We start from the raw sequence: 15,423 nt of genomic DNA, 5'->3' as shown, positions 1-15,423 counted from the left end.
AGAACAACCTACTAACCTTAAACTTTTTCAATCAATAATTTAAGTTATATTAAATATAAATAAGTCAATAAGGGCATTAATGTAATTAGGTATTTTTTTATAATTTTTATTTTTATTTTATTAATTAGAATTATCTCATCTTTATTTTTTTGTTAGGATTGATCACGTTCAAGTTGATTGGGATTGATCATATTCAATGTATCACTTTCTTCCTTTTCACTTTCTGCCATCCTTTTCCTCCCATCAGTTCATAGTATCCAAAATATTTTGACCTAGTATGGAGGATTTGAATATTGTAGGTTAGTAATTGAGAATTTTGATGTTTATCATGTGATAAACATCCCAATTTGAAATTATTTGAAGATGGTTATGTTGATGATGATGAAAATTCGATAATAGTGTGATAACGATAATATTTCATAGTTTTTTTTAAATCGGTTGTGTTATCTTCAGGACTATAATGATATGGGTTTTTTTATCACGTGTGATAAAATGTACATGAAATTGTGAATGTCAACATTTTTAGTCGATTTATAGTTATTGGTACATGTTAATTTGAGTTTAATGTTATAGTAGTTTTGTAATTGAGAATTTTAATGTTTATCGCATGTGATAAACATCTCAATTTGAAGTTGTATGTTATTATAATCCTTGATGAGGTTGATTATCACATGATAATTACACCAAATCGTGTAGTCGATTTCCCAAGTTAACCCTAGACGAGCGGAATCCTTGTGATAATTGTGTGATAATCATATGATTATCACACCCAAATCACACCAAATCGTGTTGAAATAAGTGATAACCATAAAGCCCATTATGTTATCCTAGATTATCGGGTTTAGTATGATCGTGTTTTTAAAATTTTATCAATTTGAATTCCAATATTACTCTTTTGCCTCTCAAATTTTTTTGAATTGTTTCTAATTTCATTTTTAATTTAAAAAATCTTTTAATTTTTATTGCTATCACTATATTTATAATATATATATATATATATATAGAGAGAGAGAGAGAGAGAGAGCGTGCGTGTTAAGATCATTTGTTAACCATGAAAAATGTATTAATTATACAAATTATTTAGATCAATCACAAGCTTTTGTTAGATTAGGTTTTTCTATCACCCTACAATTAATATTGAAGATATAATGGTAATCTTCTTTTATTTTTGTGTTAACTTCATATTCATTAATGGGTAATTAGAAAAACATTAATTCCATGATTATAGCTAAAATAATATATTCATTTTTTTTTAAATTATAGATGACTTGTTATTTTAATATGATAAGAAATTTAGATATTCCATCTTAACATATATGTAGTCGTCAATATTCATATGGTGTATATATTGTTCACATGTGTTCCAACGTGTTCATAAAACAATATCAATATACATCTAACATTTGGTCAATATGTGTCCACAAGTGAAACACTTTGATCATATTATTATTGTGTTCACATGTGAAAGCCAATTACTTTAGTGTTCATAAGTTTTAATAGGTGCAAATAAGTGTTCATAATGTTCCCGTATATTCATATGCGAAAGCCACAAACTAATATTAGTTAATAAGTTACATATATGTTCATATGTATTCATAATTGTTCATAATGCAACACGAATGATTCTACGAACTATAAAAAGAATTGCCGATTTGTAACCGATGTAATTAATTAATTATCGATTTGTAACCGATTTGGACATCTCTCCCAAAAATACCCCTCTTCACCTATGTTTTAATATCCTTCATTTTTAATTAATTATAAATATGCCACAATTGATTTCATCGATAGACACTTTAGCATTTCTTAGGGGCCGTTTACCAAACGCTTACCTGGGTAAGCGCTTATCAAGTCACATTACCTTATCGGATGAATATTGTAAGTACCAAAAATCTTACCCGGTAAGAGGAAGACAAGGACCGAGAGTCTTASCCAGTAAGTGAGGGCGACGACTCTTACCATCGTAAGCGCTTACCGGGTAAATTGTTGCATACGATGCCATATTGGTGGACTAAAGTCTTACCCGGTAAATAAACGGTAGTGCTAAATTTTACCGGTAAATGCTTACCAAATAAGTGTTTGGTAAACGGCCCCAGTAAAAAAAAAAATTTATAAAATCTATACCCCATAACTTGCTATAACAAAGTCCACAAGCTATCAGCACTTCAGCAGCCAAGGCTTTTTGATGGCTTCTCCTTCCTTCTGATCTATAAAGCTATAAACAAATAAGCATAAATGACCATAAGACCTTTACTGTGCAGAGACCCTTTCTCTCAATTTACCCTTTTACTACTCCTTATAACCCCTACATTAATCATCAAAATCATTCCCCTCCATATGTTTATTGTGAATTGTTGATGATCCAAGACCAACCACCACCAAACCGAACAGAAGTTGGTCGATCTATAAAGAGACCAATGTAGCTGAAAACGCCAATACACAGATCTAATCAGGGTATTGCAGCATAAAAACTAGACCAAATCCAAGCAGAAATAAACAGCGAAACAGCCAGTAAACACGCAGCTATGAAAGACAAGACTATGGTGCATTTCATGTAACAGGCTTGTATGGTCCTGGCATATGGGTGTCCGATCCTTATGGGCTAACAGGAAAAGTACAATCTGTAAATCCATCGTGGGGTGTGGAGGGTTTTGATCCTTTTTGTAAGTAACTGGCAACCAAATTCCAAGAGTCACAGGTTTGATAAATCAAATTAGGCCCATTGCCAACAGATGAACTATGAATTAACCCTCATGATCCTGAACCAATTCATAAAACTGATCAGAACAGTCCAGCAGCCAGCAGGAGCATAAAATGAGCATACCCAAGCAGAATCAGTCAGCAATATGTAAAAAGACATAATTAGCCAAATGAACCATCAGGACAAGACTGAATCTGATACTGGACATATAAGGGTAACATATACTTAAAACTTAACAGATCTTGCTCCTGTTCGAATCACAAGGGTAACATATAAGTGGAATGAGTAACTTACCAACAAAAGACTGAAAATTGTTGGAAATGGGCACCAATCCGAGGGAATTTATCCAATGATGGTATTTCCTGAAGTTGTAACACATCACGTCATAGTGACCAGACACGAAAAATGGCAAGATTTGATCGTATTTAGTTCAAACATGAGCAATGCTGTTAGCTACCATATGTATCAAACTTATTGATACATATGACTAGAAGACCAGAATAAGGGAGTGATATAAAAACTGATAAGCACATGAAAACTTACCCTACAATCCATTTGGCAAACCTCACCACAGCAAGAGAAACACTAAACACTTAAAAGTGCTTATTACCGGTGTCACACCGGAATAAGTCAATAAGTTGGTTTTACAAGCAATCCCAAAACACCCCTTAACATGTTGAGGTTCCATAGGAGTGATTCTTGGTTTAGCTGCCAATAAACCAGCTTCTTCAAGAAGTTGTTATAAATAAACCATTCTTAGGGGTAAATTGATCATATGGGAACAACTTCATATGTGAAGAAATTCACAATCTAAAAATATATTTAAATTAAGTTTTAATTTTCTTATTAATAATATTATCAAATGATTAAAAGATGGATCTTCTTTATTGTTATAATTCTTGATAAAATGCATTCATTAATCTTTCAAAAACAAGTCTGTCTTATCATAAAAATTCTCTGAACCGTAAGAAATAAGTAGATCTTCACAATTTTTTTTACGTTAATTACGACAAGATTTGAAATTAAAATAAATTTGACATTTTGTCATCGGATCATACTCGTAAACCATCAAGATTTGAAATTAAAATAAATTTGACATTTTGTCATCGGATCATACTCGTAAACCATGAACAAAATGAAAACATATAAATATCCAGACAATATAAGTATGACATTTGACATGTTGCTTTTAAAACTAGAATAGAGCAAGAGACACATTTGACATGTTGTAAAACATATACTTACATGGTCAACTAGAGTAGAGCAAGAGATACTTGTATGTTTTAAAAGCAACATGTCAAATGTACTAAAACTAGAGTAGACCAAGAGACACATTTGACATGTTGCTTTTAAATAAACAACATTGCTGCAAGAGATACTTCTCCTATCATAACATACTTGCTGAAAAGATGTAAACAACAGTTGCAATCACTATTTCGCAGATTTGCAGACCGGAGGGGTTCACGTCTCTACTTCGCAAAAGAAGAAACAGGTTTAAACAGGCAGAGCAGGAAAGCATAATGATGTGATCAAGAAAAGATGTGTGCCATTTAAAAACATGTATGGAAACTAAACAGAAATAGAAGATAGAAAACAAAACATGAAAGTGAAGGTGAAAAAATGCAAAAAGGGATCATGGAGAGTGCACTTTCAAAAATAAAAGCCGCTTGGAGGCTTTACCATGGAGAGCAATAGCTATATAAAGGGTTGAACCATCTAGTTCCCTTTCATAATCCATCGATTAGAATCCTATTCAGATTATATATCTTTCTTTTTTTAGTTATAGTTAATAACTAGCTATTGCTCTTATCCAAATTCTCCTGTTTCTGTCTCAATCTTACAGTGGATTCTCACTAAAGAAAAGGCATAACTTACAAGACAAAGAGACCAAAACAAATGAACAGCACAAGGTTTCAAACATGTTTTGAGATGCTTAAAGTTAACAGTTCGCTCCAGTTCGAATTACGGTTCCTTCCAGGAGATGGTGGTAATATACAAGTGGAAAGAACGGCTTACCAGCAATGTGAGAACTACAGTTCCTTTTAGGAATCGTATCGATAATCATAGACTTGTGTAACCAATTAAATAATAATTATGTCAAGGAATGTGGAAGGAGGTTTGGAAGTATACATGCAAAAGGGAAGACAAAAAATTGTCTGAACAGAAAGCCCAACTAGTCTCTGCATGCATCTTCACATGCAACCGCACCCCAACACTTGCACATGGATGTACTATCGGTTTGCAGGATTATGCACAGGAGTTGTGGGTATGATATGTGAGTAGACTGCTAAAATAACATATTAGGTTTACACACTTGTATTATTAACTCACAAAGCTTGTCTGCACAGCAGGAAAGAACAGTGATGTGATCAAGAAAAGTGTATGCCATTTAAAATGAAATATGGAAACTAATAAAAATAGAAGATAGAAAACAAAAAATGGAAGTGAAGGTGTAGAAATGCAAGGAGGCATCGTGGAGACTACACAGACATGACAAACATACAAGAAAAACAGACCAAAACAAATGAACAGCACAAGGTTTCAAACTTGTTTTGAGATGCTAAACTTCACAGTTCTTGATCCAGTATGAATTACGGTTCCTTCCAGGAGACGATGCTAATATATAAGTGGAAAGAGTGACCTACCAGAAAAGTTGCAACTTTAGGAAATACCATATTTGGATAAATACCTCCAGATTGGTGCTTGTTTCCATAACTTTTCACTCCTGGCAATCAGATAATGAAATATGGGAAAATATAATGGTATATAGTTCAGCATGAGCAATGATGTTAGCTACCATATGTATAAGAAATCTTAAGGTAACATTTTGAGAACCACATTGATAATCTTAGACGAAGGTTCCCAACTAAAAACAAAACAAATATGATAAGCCACCACTTAACTGTCATTATGCCAAGGAATGTGGAAGGTGGTTTGGAAGCATACATGCAAAAGGAGAGATAAAAGAAGTGTGTGTGTGGTGGGGGAGGGGGAGGGTCTGCATGCATCTTCAGATGCAACCGCCTCCAACATTGCATGTGGATGTACCTTTGGGTTACGCAATTATGCACAGGGGTTGGAAGGTCTGCATATGTGAAATAAGCTCCGAGGTCTTTGAAATCAAAATCAATTGGTAAATGAGTGGGATAATCGAGCATCATCACATATATCCATTGCATGTACCATGATGTGGGATCACTATCCACAACAAGCATCCTGTAAAAACCTATGTGCAAGGTGATATGTAGCAAGTAGCATATGTCCTTGAAAACTGTAGAGGAATCTCAGGGAAAGATCATCATGCCAGCATTCCATTGAACCTCAGGTAATATCATAAAATTTGCAGTTGTGTAAGGACAAAAGAAGCAGCAATGATACACAAGTGAAATCAATGGAATAAAAGCAATATCAGCATCTAAAAGAGTAACGGGAAAATCAGCAACCAGATTTAATGATGCAGTGATACAATTTAATGGGAAATTATAACTAAATTGGACAATTGATTAAGTTTTATTGAATGCTTTCCCAACAGTTCGAGAAGTTGGGATCTCCTTACAATGAGTTTTTACAGAATAACCACCCTCCCAACTGACCCTTCACTCTCTCTTACAGTGACACGATTCCTCCTCAACTGTTGCCACCACTTGCACTCTTGATATCAGCAACTATTGACTCTACTTGCTTTACTTACTTAAAAGACCCATTTACCCTTTCTTTGTTCTTCTCCTGGAATACTAATCCCAAACCTGTTCGTATCATGCAGAAGTCATGTCAACCAAACCAACCAACCAAACAAGCAAGACATCGTAGTGTGAATGTGTGATACATGTTTTCTTTGTCTAAGATCAGGGAAGATCATAAGAATAAAATATACACACTATCAAGGAAGTAAAAGATCGACTAAAGGTCGAACCTTTACAGCATGTTTACAGATAGGCCTTCACTCATATGAGTCATATACATACTCATCCTTACAGTTATACTTAATTTTAGCCTTCAAGTGAGTTTCATTAAGGTTTTGACTACAGTAGTAAAGACCCGGAGATAAGCTAGTCATTGAACAAGTGGATATGCTACAATATGTGACATAGAATGCAAAGGATGCAGCAACACGAGCATCAGGCTAGATCAGTTCCAACTTCAAATTCAACATTTCAACCATGAGAACTTAAATAAGAAACATGCGCTCTAACGTCTATTGCGACGTTATCTTTATTTTCCCTTCATCAATATAAAATCAACATTTAAATCATGACAACTTAAATAAGGAAACATGGTGTCTTGGTTTCTATGGTGACTTGCAAGATGTCAATATGTGGCCATGTTCCAAAACCATAGTTAACAATATATAATGCATCATTCTAGAATGATATGAAGTTTTGCTTTGTAACATTCAAGATCAAAGGTAAACCTTTTAAAGAAAACAAAAGGCTAAGTTATGATTCCAAAGCACTAGCATTTCTGTATCTTGTGATTTGTGAGCCAAGCCAAAAACCTTAGATCTAGCTAGAAGAAAAATACAGGAGCTTCCTCCTATATTCTGTATGCACAAAATTTAGAAGGATTTGAATTTTCAAAGAAGGAAGACAGATTTGGATATCCAATGACCTGAATACGGAATAAGTGCAGTATATTTATATAATATGTTACTCTCGTTCCAATAAGACGGCAACACAAACAAGTAGAAGGATATACAAAGGATTTACAGCCCACGTAATCCATGATAACCTATGTAGCCAAAGAAGCATGGAGGTTCTTAATGCAAAATTGAGTTTGGAAAACATACATAACATGGAATAGCCAACAACTATCAAATCTTGCAGAACTAATTCATCTCTTAATAAGCCCCGACAGAAAAACAAAGCAAAAGGTGCACAAAAGAATTGCCTTCTCTAATCTGTATATAAAGTGTTGGTACAGATGTAAAGATATTGGGTAGGTTGCTGATACTTGAGTGGAACCTAATGCTTAAGTGAATACAAAGAAACCACATAAGAAATCCTATTGATAAAAGATTGAAGAATTTAAAGTGCTGAGAATTTATGCTGCCTTGAAATCCAGTGAAGCCCAAAAAGCACGATCATAAGACAATTGTATGGTTGTAACAGACCAATCATCAGCCGTCTTAATAGACGTTGACATAGGGAAGATGTTAAGGCAAGTGGTGATTCATAAGCAAAAATGTTTGGATTTTGAGAAACAAAACATAGAGAGAATTTGCAATAGATGAACTTAAAAGAAAAAAGATGAATTTTGAGAAACATGAATGATCATAATGATCATAGCATTCATTAAGCAAAAGCTCCATGTTCTAACAAGAAAGTTGAAACTTGAAACAAAACTGTAATGCATTCCTCTGGTTCAAGAGGATGGACATACAACAATGGAAAGTTAAAGATGATCATTTCTAGACCAAGCATGGAATTTTTTTAAAGCAAAGCAACTTGACGAGCATGAAAAGGGATCCACCAGTTGCTGCAAACTTAATAGACTATAATCGGTGTCAACCTAGGATGAAAATTCTGAAAGGTGCAATAACTTGACAAATAGAAAAAGTGAGGACTTAATCACCATTCACCGTGCAATAGATATCGACCTTATCCAACACCATATAATTGTCGGATTTGTACACACATGAAGCAGGTAAAGCTAAAGATGGAGAATGCAAGGTTTCCAACTCTTGAAAAACAGCAAAGAGGCTGTAAATGATATTTTGCAGCCAGATATACATCACAACTGATTGTAGCAATAGCATTAACATTAAGAAATCTACCAAACTACTCTACATTGTTCATTATTTGATAATACTACGACAGCTACTACAAGCTACAGCTACAACAAGAAAAGAGTCTTACCTCATCACTAAGCAGCCTTACCCTTATCATCATTCACAACAGATAGTATTGGCAAACTACTAAGGAATTCGTCAAGTCCTTCAAAGAACCCGATACCTTCAATGTTGTCTTCCTCTCCCTGCCCATGCCCCCGATTCCCAGCAGCCATCCGTGGAGCAGGTTCTTCTCCTTCATTATTGTTGAATTCCACATTCAAATCCAACTTTCCCAACTCTTTTGCAACCCGACCTGATTGTCTTCTTGGGTTACTCGCCACTGGTTTTTTGCTACTCTCTGCCATAGGCACAGTAGATGCCCCCTCACCCTCTTGCACTGTAATACTGTTTTGCAGATTCTTGCCCATCCTGTTTCTAGCATCCTTCACCCTGACGGATAGACCTTTGGCTCTCCTTTTTTCACCCAGATCCTTCTTCATCCTTTTGGCCTTCTTTTTCTTGGCACTACGCCATTCAACATCAGAATCATCACTAGGTTCAGAGATTCCAGTAAAGATATCATCAGTAACATCGTCTATGTAGATACGTGGCCCCCAACTTCTACTTTTCTTGGCCATGCTATCGTTTAAATTGTCCTGAACATTCCTTGAGACCTCATTAAAAGGTGAAAAGGGTGTCCAATTTGAGTTTATACCCGTACCCTTGTTCTTCTCCAGATGTGATATCGAAACTCCTAAAGGGAAGGACCCCCAACAACAGAAATAGGCTTCCTGGCCTTCGATTATAGGTGGGGGAGAGGGAATTGGCACGGCCTGAAATGCCCTTTTACAGTTGTCACAACGGAGGGTACACTCCGCATAAACCCTAGGATATTCATACATGTATAAACAGTAAGGACACGCAGTCCAAAACGTAGGAGACTCATCGATATTCTCTGAAGCAGCCTCGGTTTCTCTCTCTATTTCTTCCTCCCTTACACCATTGTTACTATTAACCTGACTAGGAAGCTGGACTGGGGTAGCATTTTGTTCCAGCGGCTCTTCCTCTTGTTGCTCTCGTTCCTGCTGCGGCTGCCGCTGTTGCTGTGGCTGCAAAGGTTGCGGCGGCGGCGGTGGGGCTTGTATTTGCACCGGTGGTGGGGCTTGTGTTTGCGGTGGTGGTGGCGTTTGTGTTTGCGGTGGTGGTGGGACTTGTGGTGGAGGTAATGGCGCTTGTGGTTGTGGCGGTGGCTGTAGAGGCATCTGCTGCTGCCGCGGTTGTGGTTGTGCCTGGGGCGGCTGCGAATGTGGCTGAGATGGTGGGGGCGATTGTGGCCAAGACAATGGGGGTTGTGGTGGTGCTGCAGGAGGAGGCGGAGTCGGCTGTCGCATAGGTGGCTGCGGCTGAGGAGGTTGTGGTGATGGTCGAGTTTGTTGCTGCGGTGTGGACGTAATTTGGAACGGCTGTACCTGCGGTTGAAACAGTTGTTCCTGCTCGCGTTGCTGAAACAGATGCTCCTGCTCACGAACAGGCACTGGCCTAACTGGATTTGGTTGTGATAGAAAATTGTGCTGTTGCAGTTGCTGCTGTTGATGACTCCGTTGTAACCTAGTTTGAAATGTCTGCGGCGGCTCGGCCAATTCCTGCTCGTGACCCGACCCCATATGATTCAGTGAAAAAAAATTATGTTGATGCTGCTGTTGGTGATGATGTTGATGCTGTTGGTGGTGATGCTGTTCGAGGTTAAACCCTATATGGTTCATCTGCTGCTGCTGCGGAAAATCAAGGTCCGCATCATACAGAGACTTTCTCAAAGGGTTCGACAACACGCCCCAAGCATCATTCACTAGCTGAAACGCTTGATCGGAGTAAGGGAACCTGTTTTGATGAGGGTTTAACATGACAGCCAAACGCCGGTACTGCGACGCGATGTGCTCCGTGTCCTGAACAAACCGGACGAGCTGGAGAATCGCGTAGAAATCCGGCTGCTGAGCTCCGTTGTTTCCSAYGACYCGTTTCTCGGCGGCGAGGAGCGTATCTGCAATTGCTAGGATCTGRTCAGCAGCTTCAAGTCTGGGGTCGGAMTCTCKAGCTCGGATCGCAAATGTCTTGGAGCCCACAAGGTCGTGTCCCATGAGCAACTTCTCGGCGATACCAAGCCACCGTTGCGCCTCCGCCCGAGCTATGAAGCTATGGGGGTCCATAGTTTCTCTCACTAAAACAAAGAGTTTCTCTCTCCACAACTCAAACAACGCTCATGGAGGAAGAGGAGGAGGGTTAAAAGGGTGAACAGATTGTTCTTCTTTGACCGAAAAGGACTTGGTTTTTATAGGGAAAGGAAGGAGATCCAAGGGTATCAATGTCTTTTCACAGGCTTGGAGTTGGAATCTAGTGTATCTATCTCGGATTGGATGTCATGCACGTTTTAATTTAATTATTTTTGAACTAATTGACAACAACAAACGTTCGCGCCAGATCAGGAATTGCTATTTCCAGAACACAAGTGCTTTGAACAGTTGTACATTTAAGGAGCAATTGTTGTACCTTTTTTTTATTTCAGTTGTTGGGTCTTTTCACGACTATTTGACTCGTCACAAAGGATGATGCAGCAACCGGATCGTTTTTAAGATATCATTAATTTATATTACATTTGAAAATATTTAATAAAAAATAGATTCGGATTCCAATAAATAAAAATAATATTTTTAATATTTATATTTTTTCCTAACATATTTTGGATCGGCTTAGGAAAACAAAATCATATTTTATTTAAACTAGATGAATGATTAAGAGGTCGTTTACCAAACATTTATTTGGGTAAGTGTTTATTAAGTCATGTTACCTCACCGGATGATTATGTAGGGCCGGTCCTAAGATTTTCGATGTTCTGTGCGAAAATAATGAAAAACACCCCAAAGCCTATTTTTTTAAGCCAATGAAACAACGAAACATGCGATTTTTTAAAAAAGTTTAGAACATATTCAAGTTAAGTATCTCATCCTCATGTTGATTTTTATTAATTACAATAAAATAAAAATACAATGAAGGAACATAAAAACCAAAACTCCGAATACAAAATATAAAATGATAAAAGGATAAATTTTGGATTAAGATCGTGTTTCTTTCGTTTCCAGTTTTCCTTTTTCCAAATTGAAATTTGCAAAATAGAAATTTTATTTCAATATATGGGTCTTAAAAGACAAGGAAAACTATAATCAGTTTTTAACTAAAATAGTAAATTACATCTAAATTACTGTCATAGTAAGCAACAAGTAAAACTCAAAAATTACAGGTTTAACAACTAAAGACTAAGAGTTTATCTGTTAGCAGCTTAATAAGTTTAATGGAACTAACAGTTTATTCACTCAATTATGCATGACTGGTTCGTAGTGGCTCATTAGTGACTTATCTAATAAGCTTCTAGGGGGAGCTTTATATAGAAAGTCAAGTTTTTTTTTCAAACATGTTCCTTCCAACTAAAAAAACACTCCTTACATCTGGAGAAAAAAAAACTTTCCCAAGCAAAAAATTTTCCAACTTCTACAAACAGATTAATTCATAAAGACAACTTTATTCATACAAACAACTTTACACAAATAAAAACTTTTCCAACTTTTTTCCAACGATGTGCATTCAGTATTAATCACTATTAGGCATTGGGCCTGTTTTTATAGTTAAAGCTCAATTGTCCAATCCCCAAATTATTAAACCTCAAACTAATAATAAATGACAACTTGATGCTCCTTTAGGCTTTGATGCCATGTGTGGCCGCACGGGCTGTACGTGGCCAGGGCCGGCCCTGTGATTATGGCGAGCACCAAAAATCTTACCCGATAAGAGTGAAACAAGGACCATGAATCTTACCCAGTAAGTAAGGACGACTATTCTTACCACGATAAGCACTTAACAGGTAAATTGTTGCATACGATGTCGTTTTGGTGGACTAAAATCTTACCTGCTACGTAAATAGTGGTGTTAAATTTGACCGGTAATTACTTACCAGGTAAGTGTTTGGTAAACGGCCTCTAAGATTAGTTTCTATGCTTTGTTAGAATTTGATGGTTCGTAAATGAAACATCCTGTATGTAAATATATGCATATATATTATTAATATTGCATATAGTACAATATGTATATAATATACATATTATATATAATATATTGTTATTGTAGAGGAAAGTTCAGTTACGAGTGTGTTATTGCTACAAACCAAGAGATAAACGAAAGTGACACATGTCTTCATTGGTTATTAATAACGGATGTGGATTTTTTACAATATTCATGATAAATATTTAGTGAATAGTCGAGACATGTGACGAGATTTTGTTTATATCCGATTGCAACAGAAGAGAGGTTTGCAACGAAACATTCTCTTATTAATCTATTTTAATATATACGTATGTTGTGTGTGTGTATATATTAAATGTAATAATGATTATATATGCAATACAATATATAACATATTATATAATTATTATATGTAAATGTATATAACTTAATATTATATATATATATATATATATAGGGTTTATTTCAAATACAACCTATCGCATTTGTACAACCAATGCAACCCAATAAATTGAAATATTTATGGAADTGATTAGAGTTCATTTATTATGATTTAAATATTTATGGAAGATGAATACGATTCATTAATTATGATTAATACTTTATATTAGGAAATAATAAAAAACTCTATAAAATCACATATTAATCAAATGAAATGGACGGTTGAGATTAGGTTGTATTGGTTGYACAAATGACAAGGGTTGTATAATAACCAATCTATATATATATATATATATATATATTAATAGTTAATACACTGTTTATATACCTATATACTAAATGATACATATAATTATCTTAATAGTATATATTATAATATTATATAATAATGTGTGTGTGTATATATATATATATTAGTGGTGTACATGTGCGATGCAGTACGGGTGAATCACAATTCTGAAACATTAGTTTAGCTTAGAATCATGAGTTTGTTTGGTTATTTTACAAGTCAACTAATATATAAAGTTGAAGACTAATATAACGTATTAGTAAGATCGATTGGAAAAATAATTGCACACATGTTGAGTTTCTAAACTCATATAAAGTTGAAGGGTTGGGTTGGGGTGGGGTACATGTAGGATCTGAAACCGTTTCTGATATTGTTGCTTCAAATTTCAGTTTACTTCAAGAGAAAGAAGAATTTTGAACTTGAATTTGGGTTCAAAATAGAAAACAAACAAAGTGTCAAACAATTTTGGGAAGACCAAACATACATTTTTCATGTAAATATGGTTTATTTAGATCTGAAACTTTGACCAAACAAATGGTATGTTTTAAGCATTTATACATTATACATAATAGTTTGTACTTAAGAGATTTTTAAATCTCTTAGCATAAATTGATAGTACTTTATACTTTGAAACTTGTAATTAAAACTTTTGGTTTAAATACCTATTAATACAACATAGATATATCATTCATGCCATTATAACATTATAAATAATGTATGACTTTTTGAGAGCTCCTAAATTTATGAGGATCATGGTATTTTGCATGAGTCATTAATTTAAAATAATTAATTTTATTAATTATGTAAACATTAAAAAGTAATTTAGGGGATTGATATTAGAAAAGTCAAACTTCATACATGTATATTATTGGTTTTGGAAGAGTAACGACTCACATAGAAAATAATTGTAGAAAGAAAGTTGGATATAAATACAATAGATTTTTACTTTTTAATTATATTTACTTATAAAAACAAAAAAATTACAGATTTATTGCAGAAGGTAGAAGATAACACCTGATCTAAAACAATCTAGATGATGATAAATTTGCTAAAGTTTGAAAGTGTAATAGAAGAATGTGTTTTTCACGTCTGATAAACTGAGATAATCCTATCACTTGGGCCTGTTTGTTTTTTAAATTTTTCACTTAATTGCATCTTAACTCTTAATCGTTCAGACATAAGTGATTTCAGACTGTTTGTTTTTTTTTTTAATTAAGAGTTTTTTTTACCTCTTACTGTCCTCTTAAAATTAAGTGGGAATCTTATGTCTGAAATCAATTTCAGAGCCGCATCCCATCTCCATCTCCATCTCCATCTCGCTCTCAACTCTCGATTTCTCCATCTCCATTTCGCTATCAACTCTCGATTTCTCCATCTCGCTCTCAACTCTAGATTTCTCCATCTCCATCTCCATCTCGCTCTTCCATCTCCATCTCGCTCTCAGCTCTCGATTTCAAGGTCTCGCTCTCATACAGGACAAGAGTTGATGAGCCAAACTTGCTGGTAAAGTTTGTACTAGAAAATCGGCTCGCCGAAAATAGTATTTGTGAAACTATTTTTGATTTCTTCATACTGTTTTTCAATCGGCTAAATGATAATTCAATCCGTTTTGGTAACTATCTGGTTCCACTTCATCTAGTCTTAAATCTTGTTGAAAGCATTTGCTCTTTGACCAGTATCGATAATAATAAGTAATTCTATTATATGAAACAAATACAGATAAACTTAAAAAAAAAGCATGAATTTAGAAATATGTGAGGGAATATTAACATGTACGGATGCATTTAGCCACCCTTTACTTTTTAGACCATAAAGTGAAGATTTTCAATTTCTTTTGCAAAATAGGGAAAAAAAAATTAAAAATGATTTCATTTTGTTGCAACTTGCCATTAACCTTAAAGGTGGCATTTAGTTTACATGTTTCCAATGAAATTAAAAGAAATTGGAATGATTAATTCCGTTGACCAAATTACATCAAGGAGTTTGGTTTAACTATGGAATGGAATTCCACATATTCGATCATTCATGGATTTGGTTATTCCATAACAATTGAGAAAGAATTCAATTTTATTTCATCTCATTTTCTCAAAAAGACAAAGTTATCCACATCTTCCCTATTTGATTTATCTGGACCCGCATGATTTCCATTATAAA

General features: G+C 35.0%; 1 protein-coding gene across 1 annotated transcript; it reads right to left on the bottom strand.

Annotated features, from left to right (window-relative positions):
* Nucleotides 1-6,191: 6,191 nt before the first annotated feature.
* Nucleotides 6,192-10,741, bottom strand: LOC112508236. The gene has a single exon (XM_025113028.1). The coding sequence runs from the start codon at nucleotides 10,673-10,675 to the stop codon at nucleotides 8,564-8,566; it is 2,112 nt and encodes a 703-aa protein (XP_024968796.1). The 5' UTR covers nucleotides 10,676-10,741; the 3' UTR covers nucleotides 6,192-8,563.
* Between the last annotated feature and the right edge of the window lie 4,682 nt (nucleotides 10,742-15,423).

This window comes from Cynara cardunculus (assembly GCF_001531365.2).
Source record: "Cynara cardunculus var. scolymus isolate 2C chromosome LG 2, CcrdV1, whole genome shotgun sequence".
In the NCBI taxonomy this organism is placed as follows: Eukaryota; Viridiplantae; Streptophyta; class Magnoliopsida; order Asterales; family Asteraceae; genus Cynara; species Cynara cardunculus.
This window is presented reverse-complemented; position numbering and strand designations above follow the sequence as displayed.